Source organism: Enhydra lutris, unplaced genomic scaffold (genome assembly GCF_002288905.1).
Source record: "Enhydra lutris kenyoni isolate GAN:26980312 unplaced genomic scaffold, ASM228890v2 scaffoldscaffold68, whole genome shotgun sequence".
In the NCBI taxonomy this organism is placed as follows: domain Eukaryota; kingdom Metazoa; phylum Chordata; class Mammalia; order Carnivora; family Mustelidae; genus Enhydra; species Enhydra lutris.
This window is the reverse complement of record NW_019154152.1, coordinates 4,450,233-4,477,020: the sequence shown is the minus strand read 5'-3', so window position 1 is coordinate 4,477,020 and position 26,788 is coordinate 4,450,233. Positions and strand designations below refer to the sequence as shown.

General features: G+C 35.7%; 1 protein-coding gene across 1 annotated transcript in view; it reads right to left on the bottom strand.

Moving 5' to 3' along the window:
- Positions 1 to 26,788, bottom strand: part of LOC111159403 (SET binding factor 2) — a 501,856-nt gene that overhangs the window by 240,251 nt on the left and 234,817 nt on the right. The window contains exon 6 of the mRNA XM_022521837.1: positions 26,350 to 26,455. Within this exon, the coding sequence (XP_022377545.1) occupies positions 26,350 to 26,455 (106 nt within the window). The remainder of the gene's footprint in view (positions 1 to 26,349; positions 26,456 to 26,788) is intronic.

The window sequence follows — 26,788 nt, the reverse complement described above, 5'->3', positions numbered from 1 at the left end:
CTTTATGTCCATGGACCATACTTAAATTCCTATTTTACATACTGGCAATGTTCAAATAATTTTTCTCCCCCTTAAAGTCCATTTGTCTGATGTTAATATAACCGTGCCAATTTTGTTGTTGAAATTTTCCTGGTATGTCTTTTTCCATCTTTTCACTTCAACCTTTCTCTACTTCTTGGAAATATAGTTGACGTTTAAAAAAATCCAGTCTGACAACCTTTGTCTTTTAAGTAGATCATTTAATTGACTTATAGTGATTGTTTCAATATATATACATACATACGATATCTTATTTAATACTTTTTATTTGTTCTACCTTTTTCCCCCCTTTCTAAATGATTAATAATTATCTTGGACCTTCTTTTATCTCCTCTCCTAGTACAGAATTTTTAATTCCTATTTCTATTTTTCTAGTGGAAACACTAGAAAATACAGCACTCATACTTAATGAATTAAAGTTAAATAAATACATAGTTTCTTATCTTCTATTTACTACTGAATCTTTTTTTTTTTTTTTTAAATATTAGTTGAACCTTAATGACATGGACCCATTACATCAAGAGTCACTATTAGGGGCGCCTGGGTGGCTCAGTGGGTTAAAGCCTCTGCCTTCGGCTAAGGTCGTGATCCCAGGGTCCTGGGATCGAGCCCCACATCGGGCTTTCCACTCAGAGGGGAGCCTCCTTCCTCCTCTCTCTCTCTGCCTGCCTCTCTGCCTACTTGTGATCTGTCAAATAAATAAATAAATAAAATCTTAAAAAAAAAAAAAGAGTCACTATTAGTCTTCTAAGGTAAAATACTTCCTATAACTCCCTTTACCATGGTTTGTCCCTTCACATGAGGCATGCAAATTTCTTCTTGGCCCATTATTAACTGCTATCCTCTTTTATCATTCCCAACTTACCTCGTATGATATATCTGAACTCACAATTCATGTTTTTAATTTTACCTCATTTGGATTAATGTAAGAGTTTCGTAACTGGTTTCTCTAATCCAGTCCTTATTCAGTTCAGATCTATTCTCCAGAGTCTAGCATGATGGGCATAAAATACAAATCTGATTATGCCACTTTCATGTTTCAAACCCTTCGGTATCTTCCCATTTTTGGGGTATTTTCAAATGTGTTCTGTTCCAAAGAAACAATTTATGAAGAGAAGCTTTGCTTCAACCTGTTTTATATACTAATTGTTGTGAGCCTCAGTTGGTAAAACGAGGATAATTTTTTTTTAAGATTTCATTTATTCATTTGACAGACAGAGATCACAAGTAGGCAGAGAGAAAGGAAGGGAAGCAGGCTCCCTGCTGAGCAGAGAGCCTGATGCGGGGCTCGATCCCAGGACCCAGAGACCATGACCAGAGCCGAAGGCAGAGGCTTTAACCCACAGAGCCACCCAGGCACCCCAAAATGAGGATAATTTTAAGACCTATCTAATATGGTTGTTATAAAGAAGAAATGAGATAATGCATGAAATTCTCAGCATGGTACCATGGTAAATAATCAAACTACATTAGCTGATATTATGATTATTATTGTAATTATTGTAGTTGCTACTATTAATTTCCTTTGAAGTCAGGGTTTTGATGCTAAAAATGCTTGAAGACACCAGACTACTAGATTAAGGCTGAGCACAATGCCAAAATATCTTTATGGTTTTACATTCATATTTCCAACCCAGTTGCCACCTCTCACACTTGCATGATCAATAGTAAACTACCTGAGCTCTTAGAATACTTCTTTCATTTTGATAACTCTGCTTTTTCTGTTCTTCATTGTCCCTGATATCCTCTTCATTAAAATGTGAGTCCCTCAAAGATAACACTGGGCCTTATACACTGCTGTATACCCCCGCCAAGCACTGACTATATAGCAGTCACTCAAAAATGTTTCAGTGAACTGACAAGCTCTCTGAAAGCTGACATGAATCACTATAAAGAAATATTAAAACTTCATTAAACGATGTCACAGAGTATCTCTAAAAATTCAGATAGGAAAAGTGTAAAATACACATATCATAAATCAAAAGATGAATAAATTCCATTATTTTAAATTGAAAATGTCTATGAAAAAATAACATTAAAAAACAAGGACATGTCTCAGACTGAGAGAAACTACATACAAATAAATGTAAAAGGATAATCATCCAAAATATGTTGCCCTTGGCTAAGAAAATGAATAAAAAAAAAATACAGCTAAGACCAAAGTGAAAGAGCTTACTGCCTAATTTTTCTTCTAGGAGTTCTATGGTTTCAAGTTTTATATTTAAGTGTTTAATACACATGAATTTATTTTTCTATGTGGTGTAAGAAAGTGGTCCAGTTTCATTCCTTTGCATGAAGTTGTCCACTTTTCCCAATATCATTTATTGAAAAGACTATCTTTTCCCCATGTATATTCTTACCTCCATTTTTGTGGATTAACTGACCAAACAAGGATGGATTTATTTTTGGACTCTAGTCTATTCCATTGATGTATATGTTTCTGTGTCAGTATCATATTTTGATTACTTTGTAGCATACTTTGAAATCAGAAAGCATGATGCCTTCAGCTTTCTTCTTTCTCAAGATTGCTTTGGCCACAATATTATTCTTTAGAAATTTTCCCTATGGTTAGCATTTGTTCTAGGATTAGATACTCCACGTAATTGTTATGTTTCATTAGTCTCATTCAATATGAAACATTATTACAACCTTAAATTTTTTTTTTACTGAGATAAAACTTGCCTACCATAAATTAACCATGTTAAAGAGAACAACTTATTGATTTGCTTATGTTGAACCATCACTGCATCCCAGGAATAAATCTCACTTGACTATGGTGTATGAACCTTTCAACATGTTGATGAGTTGGTTTTTTTTTTTTTTAAGATTTTACTTATTTAGTTATTTGAGAGAGAGAGAGCACACAAGTATGCACATCCAAGAGCAGGGGGAGGGGCAGAAAGGGAGAGGGACAAGGTGACTTGTGCAGAGCCTGACAGTGGGCTCAATCCCATGACCCTGAGATCATGACCTGAGGTGAAGGCCCTGATAAAAAGGAGAATTACAGGCCAATATGCCTGAAGAACATGGCTGCAAAATTTTTCAACAAGATTCTAGCAAATCAAATCCAATAGTACATTAAAACAATTCTTCACCACAATCAAATGGGATTTATTCCTGGGCTGTGAGGGTGGTTCAGTATTTATAAACCAATCAATGTGATGCACCACATTAATAAAAGAAAGGGTAAGAACCATACAAGTCTCTCAATAAATACAGAAAAAGCATTTGACAAATAGAGCATCCATTTTTTATAAAAACACTCAACACAGGGATAGAGGGAACATACCACAACATCATAAAGGCCATATACCAAAGACCCACAGCTAATATCATCCTCAATGGTGAAAAACTGAGAGCTTTTCCTCTACAGTCAGGAACAACACAGGGATGTCCACTTTCAACCACACTATTTAACATAGTACTGGAAGGCCTAGCCACATTAAACAGACAACAAAAAGAAATAAAAGGCATACAAATTGGCAGAAAAGAAGTCAAATTTTCACTATTTGCAGATGACATGATACTCTATGTAGAAAACGTTAGACTCCACCAAAAAAAAATTTGCTATAACTGATATATGAATTCAACAAAGTCACAGGATTCAAAATCAATGTACAGAAATCTGCTGCATTTCTATAAAACAATAATGAAGCAGCACAAAGAGAAATTAAGGAATCAATCCCATTTACAATTACACCAAAACAATAAAATACCTAGGAATAAACCTAACCAAAGAGGTAAATGATCTGAAAACTATAGAACACTGATGAGGTAAATTGAAAAGAAGACAAAGAAATGGAAAGACATTCCATGCTCATGGACTGGCAGAAAAAATATTGTTAAAATGCCTATGCGACCAAAAGCAGCCTACACATTTAATGCAATCCTTATCAAAATACCAACAACATTTTTTGCAGAGCTAAAATAAACACTCCCAAAATGTGTATGGAACCACAAATGATCCTAAATAGCCAAATCAAGCTTGTAGAAGAAAAGCAAATCTGGAGGCATCACAATTTTGGACTTTAAGCTATAAAAAAATTATAGCTATTAAAAATCTATAATCATCATCAAGACAGAATGGTTCTGGCATGAAAACAGACACATGAATCAATAGAACAAAACAGAAAACCCAGAAATGGACCCACAAGTATATGGTCAACTAATCTTTGACAGAATATTCTTTGAAAGAATATCAATGGAAAAAAGAAAGTCTCTTCAACAAATGGTGTTGGGAAAACAGGATAGCCTCATGTAGAAGATTGAAACTGGACCACTTTCTTACAACATACACAAAAATAAATTCAAAATGATGAAAGTTCTGTGAGACAGGAAACCATCAAAATCCTAGAGGAGAACACAGGCAGTAACCTCTTTGACATTGGTCATAGCAACTTCTTACTAGACATGTCTCTGGAGGCAAGGGAAACAAAAGCATAAATGAACTAGTGGGACTTCATCAAGATAAAAAGCTTCTGCACAGGTGAGGAAACAATCAAAAAACTAAACAGCAACCTACAGAATAGGAGAAGATATTTGCAAATGACATGTCTGATAAAGGGTTAGTATCCAAAATCTACAAAGAACTTATCAAACTCAACACCCAGAAAATGGATAACCCAGTTACAAAATGGGCAGAAGACAAGAATAGACATTTTTCAAAACAAGATGTCCAGATGGCTAACAGACACATGAAAAGACATTCAACATCATTCATCATCAGGGAAATATAAATCAAACCTACAATGAGATCACCTCACACCAGTCAGAATTGCTAAAATTAACACAGGAAATAACAGGTGTTGGTGAGGATACAGAGAAGGGGAAACATCTTGCACTGTTGGTGGGAATGCAAACTGGTAGAGTCACTCTGGAAAAAGAGTATGGAGGTTCCTCAAAAAGTTAAAAATAGAACTACCCTATCATCCAGCAATTTCACTACTAGGTATTTACACAAAGGATAAAAAAATACTGATTTGAAGGGATACATGCACCCTGATGTTTATAGCAGCATTATCAACAATAGCCACATTATGGAAAGAGCCCAAATGTTCACTGACTGATGAATGGATAAAGAAGAGGTGTTATATATATACAATAGAATATTACTCAACCATCAAAAGACTGAAATCTTGCCATTTGTGATGACATAGATGAAGCTAGAGAGTATTTTTTAAAAAGATTTTATTTATTTATTTGAGAGAGAGAGAGAGAGACAGCGAGAGAGGGAACACAAGCAGAGGGAGTGGGAGAAGCAGGGTTCCTGCTAAGCAGGGAGCCCAATGTGGGGCTCAATCCTAGGACCCTGGGATCATGACCTGAGCCAAAGGCAGATGCTTAACGACTGATCGACTCCAGGCACTCCGCTAGAAAGTATTATGTTCAGCAAGATAAATCATTCAGAGAAAGACAAATACTATATGGTTTCATTCATATGTGGAATGTAAGAACAAAACAAATGAACAAATGGCGGGGTGGAAGAGAGAGGAAGGCAAACCAAAAAAAAACCACTCTTAACTACAGAGAACAAACTGATGGTTACCAGAGGGGATGGGTGAAAAAGGTGATGGGGATTAAGGAGGGCACTTGCTGTGATGGGTATTGTATGGAAGGGTTGAGTCACTATACTGTACACCCGAAATTAATATTACACTGTATGTTAACTGACTAGAATTTAAAAAAAAAAAAATCTTAAAAAAAAAAGGATCAAAATTCTGAGTATTAGGGTAATGTTAGATCATTTTTACTGGGAGTCTTTGTTCCTGGGTCACTTCCGTAGATAGACAAGAAATACAGGCATGCACACACAACTACACGCACACATATATATACAAATATGTGAACATATATACATGCATATAAACAGACACGTATAGATGTATACATACACACATATATGAGAAATCCTAGGTTCACACCATAACTTTCCCAATTTTTTTGTTTGTTTTAGAGAGAGAGAGTGCCAGTGGGGTGGGGAGGTGGTTTTAGGTGAGGGGAAGAGGAAGAGGGAGAGAGAGAGGGAGGATTTTAAGCAGGCTTCATGCTCAGCACAGAGCCTGACACAGGGCTCAATCTCATAACCCTGAGATCAGCTCATGACCTGATCTGAAATCAAGAGTCAGCCACTTAACCAACTGAGCCAACCAGGCACATCTCCACACCATTGCTTTCTATTCCTACAGGGTCTCCCCACTGACTCTAATACATATTTGTGTGTCCCTTCTTCCAGTCAGAACCCTGGATACTATTAACAAATGTATATTTATTCATTTGCTAAATCTTATATTACATATAAAACTGTTACAAAATTTCTTCAGCCATTCTAACTCAAAACACCACATAAACTAAAAGGAGCTCACTATTTGTTTGAAATTCTCTTCTCAAATCTGTCCAAAACTGAGGTTAGTCAAATACTATGTACATAGGTTATTTTGAGTAGTTTTTCCTCTTCAGTGTGGTTAGGTTTTTCATCTGGAAGACAGTAGAGTTTGCTTCTATATGCTTTCAGTTTTAATTTTTTTTCTTTTTTTTGTTTCTAGTTTCTTCCCATCATGACTCATCTAGTATATTTCTGACTATGTAAAACTTAATACATACTTTCAGAAGTCAAATCTATATAAAAAGGTCTACTCAAAGAAGTGTTACTTCTTCCTTGAATTAATAGTACTGTGCCCTGGTTCAAGCAGGTTGAATCAATTTTCTGGTTGTTATAATGTACTATAATTACATTAAATATTATTGTTGTATACTTGATTTATAATACTGATGTTTACGTGAGGATTTTCTGCACCAATTTAGCTACTTCTTTTGAGCCAAAGTATTTAAAAACAGAAATTTATGTAAAAAAAACACCATGGTTGTATTAGTTTCCAATGGTTGCTATAATAAATTACGACAAACTTGATGGCTTAAAACAACACAAATATATTATCTTTTATATTCTATTTTTTTAATGTAATAAGTCATTGTCATTAAGTGGTTGTCACTTTGACATGGAGGAAATCCATATTACGTGCTGTTCTTTTCTAGTAACAAGATGTTCCTTCCTAGCTTTGTCTAGTTTATGGCACCTTAACTATAACTATTCAGAGTTTACCTGCTGAAAGGAAACATCCCCATTTTATCCAGGAGACACTTCTGAAATCTTACTTAAGCTATGTTGTAAGTTTTACTGCAAAGATGTTTCATATTTTAGCCAAATATTTTTACAGTAAGAATCACAGACCCATACACCTGAAACAAATAATATATTATATATTTAAAAAAAAGAATTCCGAATTATTTTACACATTAACATGGTTGTTATAATATGGCATATGTCTCCTACTGAACAGTAGATGTTTATTGTATAAAAAATAGAATTTCATGACATTTGGGGCACCTGGGTGGCTCAGTGGGTTTAAGCCTCTTCCTTCGGCTCAGGTCATGATCCCAGGGTCCTGGGATTGAGCCCCTCATCGGGCTCTCTGCTCAGCAGGGAGCCTGCTTCCTCCTTTCTCTGCCTGCCTCTCTGCCTACTTGTGATCTCTGTCTGTCAAATAAATAAATAAAATCTTTAAAAAAAAAAAGTTAGAATTTCATGACATTTTATGAAGTTCTCATAAAAAACTTTAATAAAAGTGAAAAGGTTTTGATATACTCTTTTCTTTGATACTATTGCATCTACCTATCTTTGACTGTCTACAATTCATGATCAAATGAATGCTTTGCAAAAAATATTAGTGCCTGTGTTATAATAGGTGGTGAGGATAGGGTAGCGAGAGGCTGCTTCTTAAAATAATTACTTTAGGTTAAGCCAGTGCTTAAGAGGGAGTATGTCAAGTACTTATTCATTCCTATTATGATATTAGGCAATATAGGTTTTCTGGAAGTTTGGATCTGAATTTCTTATGAATAAAATAGTAACAGATACTTTATGGGAAGAATTTCAACATGCTCCTGATCACTTTTTCATAAAAACTCTTTAAAACATGTTAACCATTAAAAAATGTACAATACTTAGTAGCTCAGTTTTTCTTGGTTTATGGAAATATCTATGTAACTGTGAAAATAAGTAATTTAGAATTTTGATTAAAGTGAGTATTTGCTTAAAAAACCACAAACACATTATCTTAAAGTTCAGCAAGACAGAAGTCCTATTTTGGGGTTTTCTAGCCTCTAGCAACTGCCGACATTCCTTGGCTCATGGGCCCCCCCCTTCTATCTTGAAAGCTGACAAAAGCCAGTTGAGTGTTTCTCATTTATGTGATGTCAGAATGCATCATTCTGACACTGACTCCTCTGTCTCCCTCTCTCATCTTTTTTTTTTTTTTTAAGATTTTTATTTATTTATTTGACAGACAGAGATCACAAGTAGGCAGAGAGCCAGGCAGAAAGAGGCAGAAGCAGGCTCCATGCTGAGCAGAGAGGCCGATTCGGGGCTCGAACCCAGGACCCTGAGATCATGACCTAAGCTGAAGGCAGAGGCTTAACCCATGGAGCCACCCAGGTGCCCCCACCTCATCTTTTAAAGGCCCCTGTGATTTACACTGGGCCTGCCAAAGGAACTGACCTTTGAGTTAGATTTTGAAGAATAAGCATAAGTTAGTAAGGCAGACAAGAGCAGAAAGGCTTTCAGAGGTGACAGAAAACCGAGTGCAAAGAAACAGAGGACTAGGACGAAAAAGCACTGAAAAACCTGTAAATAGTTCTATCAGGGAATGTTCAAGAAGAATCTGAATACCATGAAAAGGAATCCAGGCTTTCTTTCCTAAGACTCTGGTGAAGAACTTTTTCCTCTCCATTTGTATCGGAACCCTATGTAATCTCCCACAAAAAAGAATCCATTCTGATAATCCATCAGAAGATAAAATTCATAGTATAATTTAGTATTAGATAAATTGTGAAGAAGGCAGGCATGTAGTTTTAAGGGACTCTATCCACTTACAGTAGTAAAAACAATTAGTTCATGATACCAATGGGAAAATATTATATTATACTTACTAAGACAGGATTTAAGTTAGGATATATATTAGAAATGAGTTAGGGACAATATTCTCATGCTTAAAGGGGAACTTTTCCATTATCCAGAAAATAATATAGTATATACATACAAATAATTTACCCATGCCTAACTGAAGATTACTTAAATTTTGTATTCTTAAATATCACATGCTTTCTTGATTTTCAGATAATTAACAATCTCAAATATTTTAAGAAACTAATGTTTTTTATTCCTGTGTTTATAGCTATGCAGTCATTGAGAAATTCAATTTCTTTGAACTAAAAGTCATAATCAGTTTTCTACATAATCTTGAATTGTTTCCTAGTCTTTGGTAGTCAATGTCCATCTAAAGCTGCACAATAACAGTAGAGAAGACAAACATTCCAGTGATAATTACTACTGATTTCACCACAATGGTTCACACACATCCTGTTGATTATTCAAATAGTAAAACATTCTGAAAAATTACTTCCTGATCTTAACTTTTCTTTAGGGGCTAAAGTTCTAGAATTCATAGCATCACACATTAACAAATGTATTTATTTCCTGTTTTGAAAAAACACCACCAAAATATTTTCTCCAGAATTTTCCCCTTCTCTGAATAATAATGATATGTTGCACAGATACAACACTATGGCCCAGTGTTCAAATGGGCAAATTGAGGAACTGAAGGCCATGGTTTCAAGATAGGATATATATGTTAAGAAGGCTTAAACAACTTATTATACCTCTTTTAATTAATACACAACAGAGAAAACAATATAATAATGGTCATGACTTAACACAAGTCAAGGAAAAGGAAATTTCTCATTTATTTGATAAATATTTATCAAATATCTACCGTGTTTCAGGCACTAGGAATAAAGAAATAAAGAAAAATAAGATCTCTACCTTCATAAATTAAAGCTTTCTATAGGTTTATATAGTTCAGTTTTGTAACTATCACTGAGAGGCAATGTTTAATATGTTACAAATTCAGTATGTCATTTCCATATATGTTAGAAATGGAAATCTTCCAAGTAAAAAATAGTTTAAAAAGGTAACTGAATTGGGCAACCATGTATATTTTAGTGGTTATGAACATGGGCTTATTCCTTTGAGTGTGACATGAATTAAACATACTTTATGGACCTATAAATAAGTGATGTGTGGTAATCTTTAAATATATGAAGTCAATTAACAAATACATATAACTGGGGCGCCTGGGTGGCTCAGTGAGTTAAAGCCTCTGCCTTCAGCTCAGGTCATGATCCCAGGGTCTCTGCTCAGCAGGGAGCCCGTTCCCCCCTCCTCTGCCTGCCTCTCCTCTCTGCCTACTTCTGATCTCTCTCTGTCAAATAAATAAATAAAATCTTAAAAAAAAATATGACCACAAATAATTCAAATATAAAATTGTGTATAACCCAAGTAACAATCCATAAACGGCCCAACTTAACCAAAACTGTGTAAAACAGATACAACATGGGGCGCCTGGGTGGCTCAGTGGGTTAAGCCTCTGCCTTTGGCTCAGGTCATGATCTCACCTGGGATCGAGCCCCGCATCACGCTCTCTGCTTAGCAGGGAGCCTATTTCCTCCTCTCTCTGCCTGCCTCTCTGCCTACTTGTGATCTCTCTGTCAAATAAATAAATAAAATCTTAAAAAAAAAAGATACAACATATTTCTTTTCTTGTTTAACCCTACAATTGATTCTGCGTCTGGGGTAATTTCATCAGATTATTCCAATCCCAAATGGCCCAGATTCCTAGTCTGTGCCTATTTTGACTGACCAGGTTTTTAAATCTCTTTAACATCTACATTTAAGCAGGAAGCAAAAGGGGTCTTGGGAATAGAAGAGCAAATAAAGGGGAAGGATAATATATTGAGTAACTGAAAAGTTAAAGTAAGGATCAAACAAGAGGGAAGTACCTTGGCAGAAATAACATTTAGTTAAAACTTCTTCACTTTCTTCTCCTCTTTCCTCCTTTCCTCGACTAATAGGCCTTTATCAAGCTGCTGAGATATATAAGAAATATCTAAAACTAGGGATGGATATAAAGAAATGGGAGGCAGGCTCATAGGAGTTCACAGTTCAGTGAAGATGGCAGGTTGGTAAGTACATAATTAAACACAACAGACTAGAGACATGTACAAACTGCTACAGAGCACAGAAAAAGAGGGTAATTTATCCTGCCATCATCTGTAAGTTGCATACTTCAATAATGGAGTAGCCATATTTTGTAAGAATATTATTCCCTAAGAGCTGAAAGCAAAACGAAATTTTAGACAAGAGAATTTTGTAAGAATGAAGGACAACTCTTGGGTTTTTTGTTTTTTTTTTTTAAGATTTCATTTATTCATTGGAGAGAGACAGAGAGAGAGACAGGAAAGCATAAGCAGTAGGGACCAGCAGAAGCAGATTCCCCATGGAGCAGAGGGCCTGAAGCCAGCTAGATCCCAGGACCCTGAGATCATGACCTAAGCCAAAGGCAGACTCTTAACCCCAAATGAGCCAACCAGGCGCCCCATGAAGGACAACTCTTAATGGCTATCTTGCCTCAAAGCATTTGAATTCATTAAAAGATAACTCAATACAAAGATAGAGATAACTATTTAATAATAGCATTTAAGCACCAGGAAAGCAAAAGGAAGAAGATAGTTTTGAACCAAGATTCTTCTGAACTGTCCTCAAATTATACATTATATACACATGTTTTATTTATGTGTAATTCCAGCTAGGGTAGTACACTAGTCAATAAGCACTCAATTAGTCACCGTCAGTCAGCCTTTGGTATTTTAAAAATGGCTTCCTTTACAAAACTAGTATAAATACTTAATCTTTAATTTTCAAAAGAAAAGCAATGAATTTCTGATCACAGCCTACTTCTTACAACCCTATACTTAAGCTTCATCAAAACTCTTATTATTTTATGAAGCCCTTTTATGCTCTACATCATTGCTTATGTTCTTCCTTCTGTCTGTAATGCCCTTTGTCCTCTTTTCTAGCTGGTAAGGTATCTCCCGGTATCTCTCTTAGCTCTTGGTATTTCTAGTATCGCATTTATTACATACTGTAATATAATTTTTAAAATATGTATGTTTCTCTACTAGTTAAAAGTATATCTAGTTAAGGGCTGTGATTTTTCTCATCTTTATACCCTAGTGACTAGCACAGACCTGGCATATGGTATTAGCTTTGTAAACATTTGATTTTTTAAAAAATGCCCCTACAGGTGGGCATTATAGGAAATGCATTCTTTGTGCTATTTATTACAAAAAAATTAAATTGGAACAGTTTCCCCAAGAGATCTTTAGGTCCCCAGAGTAGAACATACATGGTAAGCAGTTCCTTCAGAAAAGTGTCCTAGAACAGATTAGTGAAAAGTTTAATTTGTTTCAAATCCCCACAGAAAGTAGTTGATATTCAAATTATCAAATATGATTAATCATATATATAGTTATAGTAAAACATTAAATTTCCCATTTCCTCTTTTTCCACCAATAGCACAATATGCCATTCATAGTAATCATCTAAACTCCTGTATGCTCAAATTCTCCAACTATTTAACTACATATATAAAGAAGATGACTACTTAATTTTTCCCATTATAATTGAGAATAAGACTAAAGCAAGTAAGAATGTTATATGAATAAGCTGAAAAAAATGAAAACAGAAACATGATCCAAGCCACCAGATTTCAATCACTTAACGTAAAAAGACAAAAACTGTTCTACAATTGATGCATTAATCAAATGATTCATAAACTAACCAATCAATATATTCTTCATAAAGGTATTAAGGTAAAAATAATATTTTCTACCCCCTAAGCCTTCGTTATTTCCTCTGGCATCTTTTTATCTTTCTATTTCAGGAACAAAATTATTTTTTTTTTTAAGATTTTATTTATTTGACAGAGAGAGAGAAATCACAAGTAGGCAGAGAGGCAGGCAGAGAGAGAGAGGGAAGGAAGCAGGCTCCCTGCGGAGCAGAGAGCCCGACGCGGGGCTCGATCCCAGGACCCTGGGATCATGACCTGAGCAGAAGGCAGAGGCTTTAACCCACTGAGCCACCCAGGCGCCCCAAGAACAAAATTATTTTTTATATTCTTGTAAAAATTAATGTCACTTCAGGAATAATTATGTAGTGTTACAGACAAAAGCTTTTCCAGGAAAAGACAAAAGAGAATACCAATTTTTTTCCATTAAAATATTCAGGAATAAAAGTAACTTCCCAAATTGAAAGTTACAGCTACATTCAACATTTTAAGAACGTTCATGTAAAAAGTAAAAATAATGATAAGATAAACTAAAGAAAAAATTCTGGCTGTTTTAGTAATTTTTTAAAATGCATCTATATTTAGTATTAGAGACAATCAACAGAAATATTAATCTAGTAATAGTTAATGAAAAACTGGCTAAAGTTAATTTAAGTAAGCAAAAAGAAAGTATACATATAAAAAAGTTCATACCAAAACTGAATCATGAGGAAACAGAAATTTTGAGCAGACCAATAATGCATAAGGAGATTGAAACAGTAATCAAAACTTCCCAACAAAGAAAAGTTGAGAACTGGATGGATTGGTAAATCCTACCAAACATTTAAAGATGAATTAATATTAATGCTTCTCATATTTTCAAAAAAGTGAAGAGGAGGGAACACTCCCAAACTAATTTTACAAGGCCAGCATTACCCTGATAACAAAGCCAGATAAGGACACTATAAGAAAAGAAAACTAAAGGCTAATATCCCTGATGAACAGAGGCAAAAGTTCTCAATAAAGTATCTACAAACTGAATTCAGCATCACATTAAAAGGCTCATACACAATCATCAAGCAGGATTTATATCTGGGATGTAAGGATGGTTCGACATACACAAATCGAACAATGTGATATACCATTAATAGAATGAAAGATTTAAAAATCACATGGTAATCTCAATAGAAGCAGAAAAAGCATTTGATAAAATTCAACATCCTTTCACGGTAAAAATTCTCAACAAATTGGGCATAAAAGGAATGTACCTCAACATAGTAAATGCTATATATGGCAAGAACACAACTAACATCTTACTCAATGGTAAAAGGTTGAAAGATTTCCTGCTAAGATCAGGAATAAGACAAGGGTGCCATTCTTTTTTTTTTTTTTTTTTTAAACGATTTATTTATTTATTTATTTATTTGACAGAAAGAGATCACAAGTAGGCAGAGAGGCCGGCAGAGGGAGAGAGTAGAGGAAGCAGGCTCCCTGCTGAGCAGAGAGACTGAGGCAGGGCTCAATCCCAGGACCCTGGGATCATGACCTAAGTTAAAGGCAGAGGCTTTAACTCACTGAGACACTTAGGCACCCCAAGGGTGCCCTCTCTTAACCATTCAATTCAACATAGTACTAGAAATCCTAGTTATAACAATTAGGCAAGAAGAAAAAATAAAAAGCATCCACATAAGGAAGGAAGAAGTAAAACTGTCTCTGTAGATGATATGATTTTATATAGAGAAAATCCTGAAGACTCTACCAAAAAGCTATTACAACTAATAAACTATTTCAGTAAGTTGCAGGGTACAAAGTCAACATACAAAAATCCGTTGCATTTCTATACACTAACAAAAAACTATCTGAAAAGGAAATAAAACAATCCCATTTATAACAGCATACAATTAAAAACTTGGGACAGATGTCTAATAGACACGTGAAAAAATGCTCAACATCACTAGGCATCAGGGAAATACAAATCAAAACTATAATGTGATACCTAATTCACACCAGTCAGAATGGCTAAAATTAGCAACTCGGGAAACAAGAGATGTTGGCGAGGATGTGGAAAAAGGGGAACCCTCTTACCCTGCTGGTAGGAATGTAAACTGGTTCAGCTACTTTGGAAAAAATGTGGATATTCCTCAAAAAGGTTAAAAATAAAACTACCCTACAACCCAGCAACTGCATTACTAGGTATTTACTGAAAGGATATAAAAATAGTGATTCAGGGGCGCCTGGGTGGCTCAGTGGGTTAGGCCTCTGCCTTCGGCTCAGGTCATGGTCTCAGGGTCCTGGGATCGAGTCCCACATCGGGCTCTCTGCTCAGCGGGGAGCCTGCTTCCCTCTCTCTGTCTCTCTGCCTGCCTCTCTGTCTACTTGTGATCTCTCTGTGTCAAATAAATAAATAAAATATTAAAAAAAAAAATAGTGGTTCAGGGGCGCCTGGGTGGCTCATGGATTAAAGCCTCTGCCTTCGGCTCAGGTCATGATCTCAAGGTCCTGGGATCGAGCCCTGCATCGGGCTCTCTGCTTGACGGGGAGCCTGCTTCCTCCTCTCTCTCTCTCTCTCTCTCTGCCTGCCTCTCTGCCTACTTGTGATCTCTCTGTCAAATAAATAAATAAAAATCTTAAAAAAAAAAAATAGCGATTCAAAGGGGGCACAGGCACCCCAATGTTTATAGCATCAATGTCCACGACAGACAAAATATGGAAAAGAGCCCAGATGTCCAATGACACGTGAATGAAAAAAGAAGATGTGGTACATATACACAATGGAATATTACTCAGCCATCAAAAAGAATGAAATCTTGCTATTTGCAATGACATGAATAGAACTAGAGGGTATTATGCTAAGCAAAATAAGTCAGTCAGAGAAGACAAATACCATATGATTTCACTCATATATGGAATTTGATAAACAAAACAGAGGATCATAGGGGAAGGGAAGGAAAAATAAAATAAGATAAAAACAGAGACGGATGAAAACCATGAGACTCTTAATCACAGGAAACAAACTGAGGGTTGGTGAAGGGGAGGCAGGTGGGGGTATAGGGTAATTGGCTGATGGGCATTAAGGCACTTGATGTAATGAGCACTGGGTGTTATATGCAACTGATGAATTACTAAATTCTACCCTGGAAACTAATACACTATATGTTAACTAAATTGAATTTAAATGAAATATTAAAAAAAAAAAAAACCACCTTAGGGATAAGTTTAACCAAGGAGATGAAAGATCTGTATGTTAAAACCCAGAAGACTTTAATGAAAGAACCTAAAGACGACACAAATAAATGGAACAATAGCCTGTGTTTATGAATCAGAAGAATTAATGTTGTTAAAATGTTCACACTACCCAAAACCATCTATAGATTCAATACAATCTCTATCAAAATTCTAACGACATTTTTCACAGAAACAGAAAAAAAATTCTTAAAATTTATATGGAATGATGAAAGACCCCAAATAGCCAAAGCAATTCTGAAAAACAACAAAGCTGGAAGCATTACAATTCTTGATTTAAAATTGTATTACAAAGCTAGAGTAATAAAAATAGTATGGTATTGTCATAGAAACAAACACACAGATCAACAGAAGAGAAATGATATCATAGAAATAAACTCACACATACAAGGTCAATGAATATTTGAGCCAGGAATATTCAATGGGAAAGATAATCTCTTCAATAAATGGTGCTGGGGTGCGCCTGGGGGGCTCAGTGGGTTAAAGCCTCGGCCTTTGGCTCAGGTCATGATCCCAGGGTCCTGGGATCGAGTCCCACATCGGGCTCTCTGCTCAGCAGGGAGCCTGCTTCTCTCTCTCTCTCTCTCTCTCTGCCTAACTCTCTGCCTACTTATGATCTCTGTCAAGTAAATAAATAAAATCTTAAAAAAAAATGGTACTGGGAAACTGGATACTCACATGTGAAAGAATGAAACTGGTCTCTCTATCACAAAAAATTACTCAAAATTGATTAAATACATAAACATAAGAACCCAAACTATAAAACTACTAGAGGAAAAGCTTCTTTATATTGGTTTGGCAATGACTTTTTTCAATAAGACACCAAAAGAAAAAAATAAAGAAGTGGGACAATATCAAACTAAAAAGTTTCTGCACAGCAAAAGAAATAAATCAGCAAAATGAAAAGGCAACCTACAGAATAGGAGAAAATATATGCAAACCATCTATCTGAGAATGGAATAAAACTAAAATATATTAGGAACACATACAACTCGGTAGCAAAACAAACACCTATCTGATTAAAAACTGGGCAAAGGACCTGAATGGACATTTTTCCAAAGACATATAAATGCCATGAAAAGATGCTTAGCATCACTAATCATCAGGGAAATGCAAATCAAAACCACAGTGAGTTATCATCTTACATTTGTTAGAATGATTACCAAAAAGACAAGAGGTAACAAGTGTTGGCAAGGCAGTAGAGAAAAGGCATCCTGTAAGCACTCTTGGTAGAAATGTAAATTAGTGCAGCCATTTCGGAAAACAGTATGGAGGTACCCGAAGAAATTAAAAATAGAACTACCATATGATCCAGGAATCCCACTTCTGATTATATATCCAAAAGAAATGAAATCCCTATCTCAAAGAGATAGCTACATTCTCATTACATGTTCATTACAACATTATTCATAACAGCTAAAACAAGGAAACAACCTAAGTGTCAATGGATAAATGAATACAGAAAATACGTATAATACAATGGAATGTTATTGAGCCACAAAAAGGAAGAAATCCTTTTTTGTGACAACATGGACAGACCTTAAAGGCATTATGTTAAGTGAAACAACTCAGACAGAGAAAGACAAATACTCTATGTTTTCACTTATATGTGGAATTAAAAAAAAAAAAAAGCTGAATTCACAGAATGGTGGTTAACAGGGACTCAAGGGTGTGAGAAATGGGAGATGCTGGTCAAAGGGCAGAAATTCTAAATATAAGATGAATAAATTCTGGAGATCTAATGTATAGCATGATGATTATCATTAACAAAACTGTATTATATACTGAAAAGTGGTTTAGAGAGTAGATCTTAAATATTATTAGCATACACATAAAAATGATAATTATGTAAGGTGACAGAGGTGTTAACTAACCTTCTATAGTGAACATTTCACAATATATACTTGAATCAAGTCATCACATTGTAAACCTTAAACTTAAATAAGCTATATGTCAATAATACCTCAATAAAGCTGGGGAAAAAAGTATTAAGTACAAATGATACAAGACTACTGTTTATGGAAATAGAGTGATAATAGCTGAAGGTCCAAGATCATTTTAGTCTGTGACTTTAAAAATGTCTAATAAGGGGCACCTGGGTGGCTCAGTGGGTTAAGCCTCTGCTTTCGGCTCAGGTCATGATCTCAGGGTCCTGGAATCGAGCCCCGCATCAGGCTCTCTGCTCAGTGGGAGCCTGCTTCTCTCTCTCTCTCTGCCTGCCTCTCTGCCTACTTGTGATCTCTGTCAAATAAATAAATAAAATCTTTAAAAATAATAATAAAATAAAAATGTCTAATAAGGGAAACTTGGGCTCAGTCAGTTAAGCCTCTGTCTTCAGCTCAAGTCATGATCCCAAGGTATTGGGACAGATCCCTGCATCAGGCTCCCTGCTCAGTGGGGAGCCTGCTTCTCCCTCTCCTGTTTCCCCTGCTTCTCTCTCTGTCAAATAATAAAATCTTTAAAATAAAAATGTCTAATAAATAATACACTGTAAAAACTGTGGAATATTCTGAAACTAGTATACTTGCTGTTAAAATCCAAATTATAGCTAAGCGGATATAACAAAACATGTCCTGAATATTTTATTTTTTTTTAAGATTTTATTTATTTGACACAGAGAGAGAGAGAGCACAACTAGGCAAACAGGCAGGCAGAGGGAAAGGGGGAAGCAGGCTTCCCCACTGAGCAGAGAGCCCGACGCGGGGCTCGATCCCAGGACACTGGGATCATGACCTGAGCTAAAGGCAGTGGCTTAACCCACTGAGCCACCCAGGCACCCCACAACATGTCATGAATATTTCACAAAATTATTTGGGTTAAGGAGGGGCATCTGAGTTAAATAGCTATGGACTAAATGATAAAATGAGATGGGCTATAAAACCAGCCCTATGAATACAATCTTACTAACATTAAAAAACAAAAACAAAACTAGTTTCCACACTTAAAACACAAATCTTCAGGTAAACAACAATAGTTCACATAGACTAAAAGAAACAAATAAACAAGATGGCAAGTAAGAGATGAAGGTGATTGACAGGAAATTATGGGCTGATGGTAGAAGTCCACATAATTATTTCAGGCAAACACAGAGACATCTCAAACTATGAAAAACAAATTCATTATCCTAACAATCCTTGGAGAGAAGAACCAAGGAAATGGTATCATTACATTTAGACCTTCTACAGGAAAACTGGTCAAGGCTACAACTTATCTGCTTCCTGTCTGTGTTTTATAAAATCCACCACTACCATCTCACCCCCAACCTAGGTAGTGAACTCTGATAAAAGTCTAATATTGGCCTTCAACAACAGTCCAACCAAAATGACTGGTGATAAGAACATGCTTTTAGTCAGAATTATCAGTACCACATGTTCTGGAAACTACAACTCTGCACATGGCGCTGTTTTAGAGGCATCCTTCTTTTTCCTTCCCTTCCTTATCTTTTCCTTATTTTTTCCCTGAAAAACTAAATTTTGAATATGTAAGCAAAAGAAGTCAGCTCAAACATATTAGAGAGTAAAATAATGAAATGTGATCTTCAAATGACTATAATCATACATTCTGGCATATTTCATCCATAGACAGAACATCTGATGAAATAATGATTACCATTTTCTTCATTCACTCATTTATTCAAAAAATATTAATGTCTTCTGCGTCCAAGGTACTATACCAAATATAGAGCACACACAGAATACTAAGATAAGGAAGTTCTTAAAGCTCACAGTCTTATTAACTCCTTACTAATAAATAGGGAGAAAGTATGGAGGAGAATTTCCATACCATCCCTGAAGACATCTGGGAATCAACACATCAGTCCTGTACTGCTTCTAGACTTCTACTTCTAGACTTTCTATTATCTGAGGATAAAATCTCTAATTTGTTTAAGCACTGTACTTTTTTAAAAAATAAAAGGTATACATATAAAAAGTTAAAATAGTTTTATAAGTTTAAGATTTTATTTATTTATTTATTTATTTAATTTATCTGAGAGAGAGAGAGAGAAAACACAATCAGGGAGGAGAAGCAGAGGGAGAGGAGTAAGTAGACTCTGTGCTGAGTACAGAGCTTGAGGAGGGGCTTAATCCCAAGACCCCTGAAATCACAACCTGAGCTGAAATCAAGAGTCAGGTGCTTAACTGACTGAGCCACCCAGGTGCCCCTAGTTATATAAGTTTTTTAAAAAAATATTTTCATTGAAAGATTAAACACAAATATAGAAAATCATGCAAATAAAAAAGATAGCTTAAGGAATTATCTTACAAACACTACTTAAGAAAGAGAATTTTGCCAGCAACCTTAAAGGCCCCTTCCACGTGCAACCAATCAGAGCTACCTCTCTAGTGCCACGATTAACCCTTATCTTGACTTTTCTATTAACCATTTTCCTGATTTTTTCTATAGTTTTATCACCCAAATGTGCATTCCTAGACACTATACACTAGACACCATAATTCAATCTCACTCTATTAAAAAGGGGATTTTTTAAAAAGATATTTATTTGAGAAAGAATTAGAGAGAGCACAGAGGGAGAGGAAGAAGGAGAAGCGGACTCGCTACTGAGCAGAGAGTCTGGCTTGAACCCAGGAACCTGAGATCACAACCTGAGCTGAAGGCAGACAACCAACTGACCGAGCCACCCAGAAGCCCCCCAAATAGGATGTTTTACAACTCCTTTAATCTAGAGGTTACTCCTCCTTTCCCTTCCTTATAATTTATTTGTTAAAGAACCTGGGACATTTGACCAACAGAGTTTCTATAAACAGATTTTTTTTTAAGTTTGTAATTCTAATTCCAGTATAGTTAACATACAGTGTTGTATTAGTTTCAGGTGTATAACACAGTGATTCAACAATTCTATACATTACTCAGTGCTCATCATGATAAGTGTACTCTTAATCCCCTTCACCTATTTCCTCCATCCTCCCACCCCACCTCCCCTCTAGTAAACATCAGTTTGTTCTCTATGGTGAAGAATATGTTTCTTGGTTTCTCTCTCTTTTTTCCTTTGCTTATTTTTTTTCTTAAATTCCACATATAAGTGAAATCATATGGTATTTCTCTTTCTCTGACTTATTTTGCTTAGCATTATACTCTCTAGCTCCATCCATGTTGTTGCAAATGGCAATATTTTAATTCTATTTTATGGCTGAATAATATTTCATCACATATGTACACCACATTGTCTAAGAACCTAATTTTGACAATTGCAATCTTGTGCAGTTCACTATGTTCCCCTATCTTCTATATTTTCTGCAATCAGATTTAATCCCACCAGCAAAACCACAGGTACTGTTTGGCAAGGCTAGATCTGTCTGTTTTCTTTCCTAACACAATACTTGTTAATGCTCAGAACTTCATCTACTAAAGAACATAAAATGATGAAGTTCTAGCACTATAATTTTTTTTCATTTATTGATAGAAACTTTTAAAAAGAGACAATTTCCCTAATCGACTATTAGGTTATCCTGTACTACAATTCATATAGACAACACAGAATAAATGCTGCATTCTTTTCCTTTATTGATAAGTTTTCAAGATAACAAATCATTTCCCTGTCACATTCTAAGATAATAATTTTTCATTTAATATTATTACAAATTCATAAAAACGTTTGCTGGGGGCAGCTGGATGGCTCAGTCAGTTAGGCATCAACTCTTGGTTTCAGCTCAGGTCAAGATCTCAGGATCGTGAGGTTGAGCCCTATGTTGGGCTCTGCACTCAGTGGGGAGTCTGCTTGAGATGCTCTTCCTCTCCCTCTGCTCCAACGTTCATGTGCCTTTCTCTCTCACATGCGCGAATAAATAATTTTTTAAAAATTTTTAATTAAAAAATTTTTAAAAGATAAAATATCTGCTGGGTTTCAACCAATTGCAATTTTCACCATTTATGAAGAAGCTCAAAAAAAAAAAAAAAGAAGCTCAAATTATACCATTGTAGATCCATGCAAGTCTCTTTAAGGTAACTCCTGAATTCCTTTGACAAGGCCCTAATAATTTTTTCTTTATTGAGTTATAATTCATATACCATAAAACTCACCCTTATATAGCATACAGTTCCGTGGGGTTTAGCACAGTCACAGGTTGTAAAACCATCACCAGTCTCTAACTCTAAAACAATTTCATGACCTGAAGAGAAACCCAATTCTCATTATCAGTCACTCCATTTGTTCCCTCCCCACCAGCTCCTGGCACCCACTAATCTCTCTGTCTTGATGGACTTCCCTATTATAGACATTTCCTATAAATGGAATCATAAAATATTATGGCCCTTTGAGTCTTGCTTCTTTTACTTTGACACAATGTTTTCAAGATTTGTTTCATTTGTAGCATGTAACAACAATCATTCCTTTTTATGGCTGAATATTATTCCATTATGTGGATATACCACCATTTGTTTATCCATTTATGAGTTGATGGACATTTGGATTGTTTTTTTTTTTTATTTTTATTTTTTTAAAGATTTTATTTGACAGGCAGAGATCACAAGAAGGCAGAGAGGCAGGCGGAGAGAGAGGAGGAAGCAGGCTCCCTGCTGAGCAGAGAGCCCGATGCGGGGCTCGATCCCAGGACCCTGGGATCATGACCTGAGCCGAAGGCAGAGACTTTAACCCACTTAGCCACCCAGGCGCCCCTGGGTTATTTTTGTTTTTTGGCTATTATGAGTAATGCTGCTATGAACATTCATATATAAGTTTTTATATGAATATAGGTTTTCAATTCACTTGTAGAATTTAATATACTTTAACATAAGCACACACATACTGTAAATCATCACACAATCAAGATAATGACCACAAACATTCCAAAGTTTCCTCATAACTCTTTGTCATCCCTCTCTTCCCACTCCCAGGGCAACCAGTGACCGGTTTCTATTACTACAGATTAGACTGCATTTTCTTGAACTTTATAGAAACCAAATCATACAGTATGCATTCTTTTTTGTAAGGCTTTTTAATTTCAGCATAATTATTTTCTGATTAATTCATGCTGTAGCATATATCAATAATTCATTACTTTGCATTGCTTAGTAGCATTCCACTGTATGGAAATATCAGAGATTATTTATCCATTATCCTCACCATTATCCACTGTCATTGATGAACACTGATCTTGTTCCCAGTTATTTACTATTACAGAAATGTGAATATGAACATTCATGTACAAGTATTTTATGGAAAATGCTATCATTTTCTTTAGGTAAATGGAGTGAAAGCCTTAGGAGTGGAATGGCTGGATTATTTGGTTTATTTAACTTTTTTAGAAAGTTAAACTGTGCTCTAATTCACATTTTCATCAGCAGTGAATTAAATTTACAATTCCTCTATAACTTTGCCAATATTCAGGCAGCACTCTGAAAAGCTGGAATGCTGTTTTCCCTCTCCCTCCCTCCCAAGGGAGATGCCCCAAGTTGTGCACCTTCTGCTTGCTGCCACAAGCAGCGATGATACAGCAAGCTCTACCCTTCACTCTTCTTTGTCTCAGTGGCATCAAAACAGTGCTGATTCTGTCAGTGCTCCAAATGAGACAGTCTCACCCTCGGGCAGCCCTCCATAAAGCTGGTAAATTGCATACATACTCCATTCTTCTCCTTCCCCATCCCCCAAGGAGAGGTGGCAAGCTGAGGTGTCCTCTCCCAGTGCTGAGCTGTGCTGGCTTAGGGGAGAGGCTGACAGGGTAAAGTGAAATTGTTCTTCCACCCATTTTAATGTATCTGTTCTCAGCTTTGTGATCACCTGGGGTATTGGAAATTCTTTGCTAGATTCTGGAATTCTCATAAAGGTATTTTGGTCAATATATCACTGTTAAAGCAATGCTTCTGTGGAAGAAAAAGGACTAGGACTTCTTATGCTGCCATCTTGCTGATGTCACTCCTCAAATTCTAACTCTTGACTGTTTATCTCCTTCACTATTTTAAGCACAATTATTTAAATATGTGAATTTGTTAACTATTTTTCTGGTGCCCTGTGGGTTTTTATATTATCTATGGTTTCTTCTATATTTCTTTCATATAGGATTAGTCCTCATATTTCTGGTCATTTTTGATTGAGTGCTGGGCAAATTTTGTAGACATACTGAATACCTAGAATGCAGTTACCTTGTTCCAGAGAGGAATTTACTTTTACTTGTACTATATGGCTAGAGACAGTAGCATCAAGGATCATAATAATCATTTCAAGGAATTAAAATGATTTCAAGAAAAAAAAATAAAAAAATAAAATGATTTCAAGTTCCACTTTGTTTCCTCAAGGGACCTTGTGTGGACCTTGTTTACTTGTGATTTATTCATTCCTAGGTTGTGGTCCTCAGTAGTCTCAACTCAAAGCATGAGAGAGCTTTATAAAGAAATCTCCCTTGATAAAACTTGACCTCAGTTTTCCTGCTCCCTGTGGGATATCAATACTGCTGTGATCAGCTTTTCAGTTACTTCTTCCAAAATCAACAGATGCTCTGGGAAAAACTGGTCCCAAATATACGGCTCACTTCTCTAGGTTTCATTTAGTATCTTTACTGCCTCTCATGCTTTCAAGTAGATGATGTTCACATTTACATAGTTTTTCTAGTTGTCATTGTTAAGACAGTTAGTCTAAATTATATAGACCACCGTTACTTGAAGACATGTCCAGGTTTTATAAATCATACTTTATCTACAGTAGTTTTTCTCAGTGGGAGTGCTACCGGTGTTTGTGAGGTAAAAGCTCTTCTGGTACACATACATCATCCATGAGGTATGTTTAATATCCCTAGTCCTGGGCACTAAATGCCAGTAACATCCCTCCCCTCCCCCTGGTCAAGCCATTGTAAAAACTCAAAAACATAACAGGCTGATAAAACACTCATTAAGATAAAAGGCAGATTATTTTATTTGTGTCACTATTTTTCTGTTCCCCTTAATGGTAATCTTTGTTTTTACTGACCCTTGTATGAGGTATATAGTCTCTTCTAAAAGTAAAAAAGTAATGTGAATAGTCCTTAGCTAAAATCAACCAAGTCAATGGTTAGTAGGGACCATGGACAGGCTTCAGATAACCCATAAACTCCCTAAAATTATTTCTAGAAGATTATGGAAAGAGTATTTAATCAACAAGATATTCTTGGGGCGAGTGGGTGGCTCAGTGGGTTAAGCCTCTGCCTTTGGCACAGGTCATGATCCCAGAGTCCTGGGATTGAGCCCTGTATTGGGCTCTCTGCTCAGCAGGGAGCCTGCTTCCTCCTCTCTCTCTGCCTGCCTCTCTGCCTACTTGTGATCTCTCTCTCTCTCTGTCAAATAAATAACATCTTTAAAAAACAAAAAAAATAACCAAGATATTCTTTAGAGAACTAAGTACCACCAGGGAAATTACCTATTTTACATATTAAGAAAAAAAACAGCTTTAATTACATTAGGACTTAGTTGAAATGATTTAGTAAGCAGCAGAATATTTTTGGAGGGGAGAGATGAAGGGATAGGTAATTTTTTAGTGTTTGAACTCCTGATGGGAAGCAGATTAATGGGGGAAAAACTACTACTTTGGGATTGGTATTACCATTAATCTTTATTAAGATACTATAAAACTGTATATTTACATTAATTTCTTCTGAGGCTTTCTAAATTTGGCAACTGAAGTCACAGCAGAAGAATAAGGATGGGGCCATTGATGAAAAAGGAGTGACAAATTAGAAAGCTGAGCTAGAAGCAAAATTCAACATGAGACAGAAGGGAAACAAGAGGGTAGAAGTTTTGTGTAAGGTAATAATAATCCCATGGAGAATAACATGAACCCTAGGGAAGGGAAGGTTTCACTGTAACTTAAAAAAGACAAAGACAGATGGAGAACACTGACAAAGACTGAATCAAAGAGAATGGGACACTCATATGCAGGCACATATAAAGGACAAGTAAGAGGTAAGGTAAATAGGAATCTCTGGCAGCCCCGATCAAAAACACCTTCACTTTAAAGTTGTATGATTCCTTAAAGGAAGTACAAGCTGTCCGATGGACAGAGTGCATATCCTCCCTGCAATTCTTGAGCCTTTTCATTGCTAGAAAATTGGTGATAAAGTTCTGATACAGATCATGGATTAGAAGGACAGGACTTTCTGTTTCATTCGACAAAGTTTCTGCAAAAGTAATTCAGTAAAGGAAAAGCAAAATATACCATCTATTCATCTTTTAAAGGTGAAGGAAAATCTGCCTATTTTCTGTATGTCTAACTGACTCCAGAGCAAAAGAGTCCAGAGTTAAAAAATTTTTAAAAGAATAAGCATCATTTAAGATTAGGACCCACATAATTATCTATTTTATGTATCAGGTATTGAGCTTAAAATAAATCCACAGGAGGACACTGACAATGGGGGAAAAAACATACCCAACTGCTGAAACAGAAGAGCGACGCTAGTGCCTGTGACAGGAAGACTATCATGCAAAGGAGTCTGGATCAGCTGTCTGTCTCCTGCACCCAAGGAAAACAGCTTCTGCAGAATGCAGGAAAAACACACACAGAAACATAAATGATTTCTTTTCAGACATTTTCTTAAGACAAAAAAAAAAAAATCCCTTTCAGTACAAATTTTTAAAATTTTTTGAAGTTAATATTGAGTTGGTGATAACCCTATAAGACCCAATTAGCAGATGCCAAGAATAAAAATGTAACTGAAAACATTCAAGTTACACTGTGCTCAAATGATCATGGTATAAGAAAATTCAGTAATGAGAAAGCTGAAATTTATTAAATCATGAGATATAAAAATCGCTGACAATCACAGTTACCTAAAAAATAATAAAACATTAAAGTCAACATTTTTATG